The 11331-nt window shown below is 53.5% G+C and overlaps 1 protein-coding gene across 1 annotated transcript; it reads left to right on the forward strand.

Annotated features, from left to right (window-relative positions):
• The first annotated feature begins 7439 nt into the window (after positions 1-7439).
• On the forward strand, positions 7440-7742 carry LOC136454615 (abscisic stress-ripening protein 2-like). The gene has a single exon (XM_066454982.1). The coding sequence runs from the start codon at positions 7440-7442 to the stop codon at positions 7740-7742; it is 303 nt and encodes a 100-aa protein (XP_066311079.1).
• The last annotated feature ends 3589 nt before the right edge of the window (positions 7743-11331 follow it).

The raw sequence follows: 11331 nt of genomic DNA on the forward strand, positions 1-11331 counted from the left end.
GCTGTTATGCACGTACGTGTCAGTGTGCAAAGCAATCCCGCGGACGGACTGAACAAGACTTTTATTTCTAGAAATGCTATACAACATACATGTGTTTTAATAAAAAAAAAACACATGGATTTTTTTCTCCCTCTCTCCCTCTCTTTTCACAGGTGGAGGAAGCGTCGTCGTCGTCCTCGTCCAGTACCATGCGGTTTGCGATGGTCGACGTGACGGCGCTGGCCAACCTGCGGCCGGACGGCCACCTGGGCCGTACATGCTAGCTCTTACATGTCTTCACTTCGTTCATATCGTCCACGATCTCCATGAGAAAACCGATTGATGTTGGCTGTATATATACGAGCTGCAAGTTTGAGAAAACCGATTTGTTTTTTTGTCCTTGCATAGAAAAAAATTGTTTCTTGTGATCTGTGGATCTGTGATCTTGTGATTTGTGATTGTCTGGAGGTAGAAGAAGGCTGGAGGTAGATGGAGGATGGAGGTTATTAGATTTTAATTCTATGGTGCAAAAAAATTCATATGTTGAAACTGCATAAAACACATGATTGTTGGGTAGACAGACATTTCCAGAAATGCTATACAATACACATGTATTTAGATCTCATTAGTCTCTACTACGATGGATAAATCAAAATTATACCAGGTCCTTTAAAGAAAACGTCCTCCACCGAGAGCTTTCGACCATTGTGTACGCAACACAGAAATTCGTATTAAAATTACGGGCTAATAAATCACTCAAACCAAATCCGACGGCCAATGTTCCATGCGTCATGCAGGCTTCTCACCCACGCACGCTGCGATCACGGAAGAAAGAAATCACATGCACCTGGCGATCACAGAAAAGGCCCGACTCCCAACGCTCAGCACCACCGCCGCCGGTGGATGCGTCGAGGACATCATGGATCCCTCCCATACCCATGGTAGCATACTCGTCCGCCCGCAATCTCCGCTAGCTCTGACGACCTCATGCTCATGCATGGGGGATTTCCTTCTCCGTTTCGATCCCTAGTTTTCCTCCGTCACCGTCCATCGCCCAACTCGTCTTCCAACAGATCCAACGGCAGGGCAGGGGGTGACTTGGGATCTGCCCCTTGGTAGCAAGCTTGCCGCTTTCGTGGAGACACTACAAGAAATACCCTTATACATGACGGTTTACCCGTGTCGACAGAATATCATGGGCAGTCCACCGAGGGGTATCCCACGATGGTAGATTTGTCGGTGGGGATGCGCATAATCAGGAACCAGATGGTGACACAAGGCGCAGAGACAATGATTTAGACAGGTTTGGGCCGTCTGATCGACGTAATACCCTACGTCCTGTGTCTTTGCTGTATTGTATTGAATACATGATGTCGAGTAGAGGACCCCTGCCTCTCCTTATATACTCTGGAGGGGCAGGGTTACAAGTAAAGTATCCTATTTGGTACTATACAATGTCTTGCGGTGCACGCCGAGCAGCGCCGTGCACGCCTTGATCTTGTGGGTCAGGCCACCTCCGATGGTGCGGCCCACGTCTTGGGGGCCATACCCCCACAGTTAGTCCCCGAGCCTGACAGTAGGTGACGCAGTCACGTGGTGCCAGGGTCATAAAGTAGAAGACCAGCCGAGCAGGCAGCCAGTCCCCGGGCGTAGCCTCGAGATGAGAACAAGCACATTCACCGCAAGGTGAAGTGTGCCCACTTAGTCCCCGAGCCTGCTGGAAGATGAAGAATGAATCTTATAGTAGGGTCAAAGAAGTCTGAAACCTTGCCGACGTCGTCTGACATGCGCGTATCAAGACCCAGACGTGTTGCCCAAGATTAGCACCCTGATCCGAACAGCATGGAGCAGCTTGATAGCACACTAACGAGACGTAGCAAGATGCGAGCAGCAAGGGAGTCACCGACGTCGCTGGCGATGACCGAGCACCGAGGAGCGAGGAGTCCTCGGCATTGCTGGCGATGATCGAGCACCGAGGAGCGAGGAGTCCCCGGCGTCGCTGGTGATGTCCAAGCACCGAGGAGCGAGGAGTCCTCGGTGTAGGTGGCAATGACCGAGCGTCGAGGAGCGAGGAGCGAGGAGTCCCCGGCGTCGCTGACGATGTCTAAGCACCGAGGAGTGAGGAGTCCCCGGCGTCGCTGCCGATGACCGAGCACCGAGGAGCGAGGAGTCCCCGGCGTCGCCGGCGATGACTGAGCACCGAGGAGCGAGGAGTCCCCGGCGTCGCTGGCGATGACCGAGCACCGAGGAGCGAGGAGTCCCTGGCGTCGCTGGCGATGACCGAGCACCGAGGAGCGAGGAGTCCCCAGCGTCACCGGCGATGACCAAGAACCGAGGGGCGAGGAGTTCCCGACGTCGCTGGCGATGTCCGAGCACCGAGGAGCAAGGAGTCCCCGGCGTCGCTAGCGATGTCCGAGCACCGAGGAGCGAGGAGTCCCTGGCGTCGCTGGCGATGACCGAGCACCGAGGAGCGAGGAGTTCCTGGCATCGCTGGCGATGACCGAGCACCAAGGAGCGAGGAGTTCCTGACGTTGCTGGCGATGACCGAGCACCGAGGAGCGAGGAGTCTCTAGCGTCGCTGGTGATGATCGAGCACCGAAGAGTCCCCGGCTTAGGCGGCGATGACCGAGCACCAAGGAGCAAGGAGTCCCCAGCGTCGCTGGCGATGATCGAACACCGAGGAGTCCCTGGCGTAGGCGACAATGACTGAGCACCGAGGAGTCCCCAGCGTCACTGGCGATGACTGAGCACCGAGGAGTCCCTAGCATAGGCGGCGATGACCGAGCGCCGAGGAGCAAGGAGCGAGGAGTCCTCGACGTAGGCGGCGATGACCGAGCATCGAGGAGCAAGGAGCGAGGAGTCCCCGGTGTAGGCGGTGATGACCGAGCGCCGAGGACCAAGGAGCGAGGAGTCCCCGGCGTAGGCGGCGATGACCGAGCACCGAGGAGCGAGGAGTCCCCAGCGTCGCTGGCGATGACCGAGCGCCGAGGAGCGAGGAGTCCCCGGCATCGTTGGCGATGTCCGAGCACCGAGGAGCGAGGAGTCTCTGGCGTCGTTGGCGATGATCGAGCACCGAGGAGTCCTCGGCATAGGCAGCGATGACCGAGCATCGAGGAGCGAGGAGCGAGGAGTCCCCGGTGTAGACGGCGATGACCGAGCACCGAGGAGCGAGGAGCGAGGAGTCCCCAGCGTAGGCGGTGATGACCAAGCGCCGATGAGCGAGAAGCGAGGAGTCCTCGGCGTAGACGGCGATGACCGAGCACCGAGGAGCGAGGAGCGAGGAGTCCCCGGCGTAGACGGCGATGACCGAGCGCCGAGGAGCAAGAAGCAAGGAGTCCCCGGTGTAGGCGGCGATGACCAAGTGCCGAGGAGCGAGAAGCGAGGAGTCCCCGGCGTAGGCGGCGATGACCGAGCACCGAGGAGCGAGGAGTTCCCAGCATTGCTGGCGATGACCGAGCACCAAGGAGTCTCCGGCGTAGGCGGCGATGACTGAGCACCGAGGAGCGAGGAGTCCCCGGCGTCGCTGGCGATGACCGAGCATCGAGGAGCGAGGAGTCTCTGGCGTCGTTGGCAATGATCGAGCACCGAGGAGTCCCCAGCGTAGGCGGTGAGGTCCGAGCACCGACGTAGTGGACGACATCCGTGTGGTGAAGTGTGCCCACTTAGTCCTCGAGCACGAAGAATCCGAGCGCTGAGGAGTAATCGGCGTAGCTGGCGATGAAGCACGAGCGGCGAACAGTCTGGTCAACTGGTCGGCGGTGAAGTGAACATTGAGTAGAAACGATCGGCGAACAGTCCGATCAACTGGTCGGCGACGGAGTCCATGAACCAAGTGGTCCGACTAGTTGATTGGTGGAGAAGTCCGAGCACCAGGTGGTCTGATCACCTGGACGATGATCCTGCAATACAAACATGTAGAACGGGTAGTACATGATGCATAAATAAATAAACTCCAGAGAAAAATCAGCAATGGTGATGAAACGACGTATGCAGTTCGGTGATTAGTTGGCATGAAAATATAGTTATGTTTAATATAAACCGCCCGAACAGTTAGTGTCTAGCTGAGTCTCCAGCCCTAGCTAGCCCATAGTCGATAACGTCGAGCGCGGAGCCCGTGCACGTGTAGAAGGAATAGGCATAACCAAGGAGCCGCTGCCGACCACCCATAACGCAGAGCACGGAGCCCGTAGCATGTGTAGGGAGGAGCCAGAGACAAAGCCATCTCTGGAGGCATCCGAGCATCAACACGACTGTTCGGGGGTTCGAAAAATCGTTCGGAGAGCAAACATGGAGAAAACAGTTCAGAGAAATATTATGACGATATACGGAGATTGGAGAATATTTAGAAGAATATTAAAACATGACTTAGCTTTAGACAGAATGTCTGGTCAGCGGCGTATGGCGTTATCTAGTCGGCGACGCAGGTAGCTTGCTTGCAGCTCGGCGGCGATAAGGGATGTCGGTGAGGGCCGCCGAGTAATGACGACGAGACAACGGCGAGGACCGTCGACGAAGGATGTCGGCGAGGGCCATCGAGCGGTGACGACGAGTCGACGACGAGAGACGTCGGCGAAGGATGTCGGCGAAGGCCGTCGAGCGGTGACGACGAGCCGATGGCGAGGGACGTCGACGAAGGATGTCGGCGAAGGCCGCCGAGCGGTGATGACGAGCCGACGGCGAGGGACGTCGGTGAAGGCCGCCGAGCGGTGACGACAAGCCGACGGCGAGGGACGTCGGTGAAAGATGTCGGTGAAGGCCGTTGAGTGGTGACGACGAGCCGACGGTGAGGGACGTCGGCGAAAGATGTCGGTGAAGGCCGCCGAGCGATGACGATGAGTCGACGGCGAGGGACGTCGGTGAAAGATGTCGGTGAGGGCTATCGGCGAAGGCCGCCGAGGGCAGCGGCGGTGAGTCGTCGACGAGGGACGTCGGCGAAAGATGTCGGCGAGGGCTGTCGAGAGCAGCAACGACAAGTCGTCAACGAGGGCCAACCAGAGCAGCGGTGGCCAGTCGTCGACGAGGGCTGACGAGAGCAGTGGCAGCGAGTTGTTGGTGAAGATGACCTCGAAGGTGGTTCCAAGATTGGATCTGCTGTCGCAGGGGCTGGTGTAGCAGCGATGAATCGTCGTCGTGGACCGGGATGGATCTCCACGAGATTGACGACGAGAACGCGTTGTTGATTTGAGGTCCATCTGGCTCGCCATGGATCAAGCGCACACCCCTACCTGGCGCGCCAACTGTCGATAGAATATCATCGGCAGTCCACCGAGGGGTATCCCACGATGGTAGATTTGTCGGTGGGGATGCGCATAATCAGGAACCAGATGGTGACACAAGGCGCAGAGACAGTGATTTAGACAGGTTTGGGTCGTCTGATCGACGTAATACCCTACGTCCTGTGTCTTTGTTGTATTGTATTGAATACATGATGTCGAGTAGAGGACCCCTGCCTCTCCTTATATACTCTGGAGGGGCAGGGTTACAAGTAAAGTATCCTATTTGGTACTATATAATGTATTGCGGTGCACGCCGAGCAGCGCCGTGCACGCCTTGATCTTGTGGACCGGGCCACCTCCGATGGTGCGAACCATGTCTTGGGGGCCATACCCCCACAACCCGTGACCTTCCAACAAATCATCATAGAATGTAGTCATCTGTGACGGTCCAAATCCAAGGTGATCGATATATGACGATTAGTTAAATTATTGTCATGGTTGGACGTCACCGATCATTTTGGTACCTCCGTAGTCATCTATGATAGACTCATGTGGGAGGTCACAGATCCAACATCCAACGTGTCATGCTGATCAGAGACTGAGAGGCAAGGGGCTGGCGTTGGGCAGGTGGGACCTACCTGTCGGTGAGGGATGTAAACAGGGAAGGTGAGACCTACCTGTCGGTGAGGAAGCTAAATGTGCAAAAAATTTGCCGCTACTGGGAATCGAACCGTGAACCTCTCGGTTGCAATAGCAGGGACCTAACCACTGGGATACTAAGTATTTTGCAGGTAAATCACTTTTTGTTGTTTGATTTGGATTATCAAATGTCAGCGTAGCGTTAGCACGGGCATTATACTAGTGCTAATAATTAGCTAGTTAATATTAAAAAAACTATTAATTGTTAGTGTTAATGCTAATTATTGTAGGTCACACAACAACAAATTAAAGAATTAGATCGCTTCGTAGAGACGAGCATAAGATCAGCCTAGCCGACTTTTAAGTCAGTCATCCCCTAACAGCATGTTCGCACACAAACACTTGGTGCCTCCCATGTTGAGCGTAATATGCAAATACAAGACGCGTCAACAGAGGAGCTTTGCTGGGAGCGCGATACGCAAAACTTATCGACGAGCTCTCTTGAAACCTGAAACCCCCACATGCCTTGGAGGGACCGTGCGACGGATATGTAACGTCCTAGCTGGCCCGATGGCTCAAGAGCTTCGTCGTCGTTGAACCACCAGCCTTCAGCAGCAGCGGAGAAGGAAAAGCCAGCAGTACTAGATGAAAAAAAGGTAAAAAAAATATAGTAGCTTGTATTTTTGCCAATTGAATAGATGGACCTTTTAATCGGTTACGATCCTCTCAACTCTCATATAAATAGAGACGATGATTTTATCCTAATAGAAAACTTTTTCAACACGCATTTTACATGTTTACTACGAGATCAGATGAGTTTTTTTAAGACTGAAACCGGATCAGGCCGATTTCTACTAAACACTACAAGCACCTTGCCAAAACCGGCCTAGGACAATTTCCTGGACAACTCTAAATTAGCCCATATCGCTCCAAATTTGACCATTTTTGCTCTTTTTTAGTTTACATATATGCGTTTTTCAATCTATCATCTACTTGCCAATCCTATTTTGGCTAACAGTTGGTTAGTTAAATTTGATCATTTTTGCTGATATTTAATTGGAGTATGTGTATGCACGCAGCTGGAGTATATCTGTGTAGGGAAATTGCCGTATGTGGAGGGTGATCCGCATCCCCGATGGACTAAGCCAACAAAACGCGTGGCGATTTGCTCGATCGATTACTTAGCTTTGGTGCAAGGGCAGAGGGCATGCAGACCGGCAGATCCGATGGTGTATGCGTGTGAATTCCGTATGCATGCAAATCCGCGTTCGCTTCTAACAGTAGTAATTCTAGATAGTTTCTGCGCCAACATTAGCTATGGCCCTATTCGGCTGGCTGAAAAAACGACGGCTGATGCTGATTTGTTGTAAGAGAAAAACGTTGTTATTTCGCTGAAACGGTATGGCTAATAAGCAAACAGGGCCTATATAAGTAGATCATCGATGCATGCGGGTGGCATCTCATATCCCAACCATCTCTATACATCATCGTCTTCATACAATTAATCACAACGCAACACACAATTCGCAACACATACTGCTAGCGCTACGACATATACATCGTCGTCGTCGTTGTTGCACCGCTAATTAACTAGCTGCTGTAGCAATGGGTCACCACCACCACGACAAGCAGAACAAGTCCGAGCAGGCCGCCGGCGCCGGCGAATGGCGCAATGAGGAGAAGCACCACAAGCACATGGAGCAGCTGGCCCAGCTCGGCGCCGCCGGCGCCGGAGCATACGCCGTGCACGAGAAGCACAAGGCCAAGAAAGACCCCAAGCACGCACGGTCGCACAGGATCAAGGAAGAGATTGCAGCCACCATTGCCGCCGGCAGTGCGGGGTTCGCCATCCACGAGCACCATAAGACGAAAGAGGCCAAGAAGCACGGACACCAACACCACCATTAGTTATCGTCATTATATTACCTACTGTGTGCTCTCAATATTCATTTCACATTATATATATCGGAAATGCTATGACGCGTACCTCTGACGCGTCGGACACGCGTCAGACTACCATTAGCGACTTCACCGACCGCGCCTTGTCTTATCCGCCCGCCCAACACCACTTCACTTCATCCGCTCCCCCGCACTCGCACTTCACCCGCTCCGCCCGCTGCCCCGCAGTCGCTCTCTCCCGCAGTCGCACTCCGCCCGTTCCCCCGCCCTTGCTCTCTCCTGCACTCGCTCTCCGCACCGCTTTCCTACCCGCTCTTCGCGCCGTTGCCACGCGAGCTCCCTCACTCCCTCCGTCCCTCACCCCTCCGCAACCTCCCTCCGCACGTGAGCTCGCTGCGTGTCCGACCGCCAATGCTCCCTTCCTCCCTCCGTCCCTCACCCTCCATGACCTCCATGTAGCCCCACTCTCCCTGCGACCCGGTTCCCGTACCCTACCGGAGACGAGGACGATGGCGGCAGCTCCGACGAGGTAGGTTGAGGAGGGATCTGGATCTGAGGCCTTGCTCCTCCTCCTCTAGCTGAGGCCTTACTTCTCCTCCTCTGGGTCTGGATCTAAGCCCTCCTCCCTCCTCCTCCTCCTCCTTTGGATCTAGATCTGGATCTGAGCCCTCCTTCTCCTCCTCCTCCTCCTCCTCCTCCTCTGGATCTAAGGGATGCGGCGGTGGCTAGGGTTCCGGCGAGCTCTCGGAGGGTTAGATCTCGCCGTGTTGTAATGGTTTTTTTTGTGTTGCAACAAATGATTTCGAATGTTGCAATTCGTTTTTTGTTGTTGTTGCAACAGATGTTTTTGCGATGTTGCAATAGTACTGCTTGAGATGTTGCAGTATGTTTCAGTTGCTTCAATCTCATGTTGCAGTAGTTGTTCCATGTTGTTGCAAGTGTTTTTATTTTGAGCGTTGTTTCATATGCTTCACACCAATGTTGCAATAATATGTTTCAAATGTTTCAGCTCCTTCAACCTATTTGTTGTAGTAGTTTGTTCGGTGTTGTTGAAATAATATGTTTCAAATGTTTCAGCTCCTTCAACCCAGCAGTTTGTTCCGTGTTGTTGCAATAATATGTTCATGGTGTTTCGGCTGCTTCAGCCTAATGTTTCAGCTGTTGTTCCTTTGTTGTTGTAATAATATGTTCATGGTATTTCAACTCCTTCATCCTAATATTGTAGCTGTTGTTCCTTGTTGTTGCAATGTATATGTTCATGGTGTTTCAGCTGTTTCAGCCTAATGTTGCAGTAGTTGTTTTCCGTGTTGTTGCACGTGTTTTATTCCAGCTTTCTATGTTGTTCGACCGGAGAGGGGCGAGCCTGGACGAACGGGGGTGCGTGGTTCGTCGGGGCCTAGTGAGCGGAGGTGTTGGGGCCGGAGGACATGGGGTGTTGTGGCTGTTGGGGGCGCTGGGCATGCAGCATGCTCATCACGGCGTGGGGCAGACGCGACAGGCTGCGGGGGCAATCTGGGGGTGTGCGGACTCGCACGGCACAGAGGCTAGCGGGGCTCTTTGTAGGCATCGTAGGTCGTGGGTTCATCGGTGTTAGCGGGGCTCTTCGTTCGACGAAGACGCAGCAGCAGCAGTTCGCGTGGGCGCACGATCTTAGGGCGGTGGCGGCGGTCCATGCGGCTGCCCCGGCCTCGTACCATTGCCAGCGGGTCCACTCCTTGCGTGCATCATGGGAGGGTGTGCTGGTAGCGTGCGGTGCGGAACTGGGAAGGAGGAGGGCACGCTGGGGGAGTGCGTCCACAGAACAGTCCGATGGATCCGTATCCATCGGACGTCCGGGCGCCAGTGCTTCCCTATATATGCTAGTTTTTTTGTCGATAGTTTGACCTACTTTTATGGATGTTCATTGTACCTTTGGACATATTTACCGTATATTATACGATTATACCAATTATTTATTTGTATATTTTATATACGTGTTTTTATATTTTTGGCTCCATTATTTATTCTATGTGCACAACCAATAAAATAGATAGTTTTATCTCCATGCTTCGCGTATATTACTGGGCCTCGAACAAGACCAAGTAACTAGGCTAAAAGTGACGAGGCTTCGAGGTGATAGATTGGATCTGGCTTCTGGTTATAAATTGGATCAAGGTTAAGCCAACCGTTCGGCCTGTTCACTTGAACTTATCAGTCAAGCTTATCAGTCATGGTATAATGTTTTTCTCTCACAACAAATCAGCGAACAATACTTTTTAGCCTAGCTTTTCAGTAAAGTGAACTGTATTTTATCCCATCCTGTCGCGGGGTCAAAACCACGACAAGCATAGTTGTTCGAGTCGGTGTCAGAGTATGGGTCTCCGGTGGCTCGGGTGGACTCAAGAACACAAGAATCACACAGAGAAGACGTAACGATTTATCCTGGTTCGGGTCAATTCAATCCCTACGTCCAGCAGCTGATGATCCTTACACTCAAGAGCACCCAAAATCAGGGGTTACAACAGAGTGCAAAGAGAGATTTGGTAGGGGGTTAGCTCGGTGCTAATCCTAAGGATGCCTCGCCGCCAGTGGAACCTTCCCCCTTGTCAGAGAGGAGGAAGACGATAGGATACAGTGGAGGAGCTCTCGGTGCCTCTCTCTGGGTTGCCTTGCTCTCGGTGCAGAGCGGAGGTGGATGGAATGGAATAGAGTGTCTGGTAATCGATCTGGGATCCTCCCCCTCCTAGGTCCAACCTTATCCCTTATATAACGAGATAGGTCAGCTACATGGTGGTTTGGGGGAACTAGTCTACGGTCTACGTGCGCCGGAGTCCAGAAGGGTCTTGTAGCGGTGCGCCATGGACCGTGGTGGTGTTTTGGAGCTAAAGAAGCCTTAGGCGTTGTCTGGATGCTTTGTTCTGATACTCTATGTGTCAGAATATGTTGGCTTGGACCGGCCTCCCCCAGGTGGACCTTCTGGAGTCTTGTTGGTGGCGAAGGAGGTTTGCTCCGGGGGCTGATGCATGGTCCCAGAAGCCCCTGAGCCCCTAGAGACTGAGGGAAATCTTTGTCTTCTTATGTCAAGCCCCGGACTTGACCCTGTTGAGGGAGCAGTTGGTAGGCCATGCCTAGGGAGCGGCGCCAGGGAGCCCCCAAGCATCGGTAGCTTGGGGCTTGTCTTCTTACGCCCGGGCCTTGGCTAGTGTCTTTAGCCGGGCAAGAGCCAAGGGTCGGGTCCGGATATGCCATAGATCGGGTGCCTAGGGCTCGGGCGAGCCCTCGAGCCCTAGGTGGAGGTCGTGGCTAAGTCAGGCTTAGCCGAGTCTCTTTGCCATAGGGTGCGCGTGAGCGTGCCCGATGGGCATAGCCTCCGAGCCCCCGGGCGATCATGAAGGGGTTGGTCGGGGGTTCCTCTTTGGTCAGGAACCATTGGACCCAAGGGTTAACATACCCATATGTTAGGATCTTGTCATCATCTTTGTCAAGAATTTGAGTCGTAGATTGTTTGTGCTACTCATGTAGGCAAGAGCAGAAAATCAACAACTGGTCCTGAAGGCTATGCTAATAGCTGTGTGAACAGGAGGGACGAGATGAGTGCCCCTAGCGACCCTGGCGACTC

The sequence above is a fragment of the Miscanthus floridulus genome, chromosome 5 (genome assembly GCF_019320115.1).
Source record: "Miscanthus floridulus cultivar M001 chromosome 5, ASM1932011v1, whole genome shotgun sequence".
Lineage (NCBI taxonomy): Eukaryota > Viridiplantae > Streptophyta > Magnoliopsida > Poales > Poaceae > Miscanthus > Miscanthus floridulus.

What these genes read in the sequence shown, in the direction of transcription:
- LOC136454615 (XM_066454982.1), top strand. Translation starts at nt 7,440, where the DNA reads ATGGGTCACCACCACCACGACAAGCAGAACAAGTCCGAGCAGGCCGCC.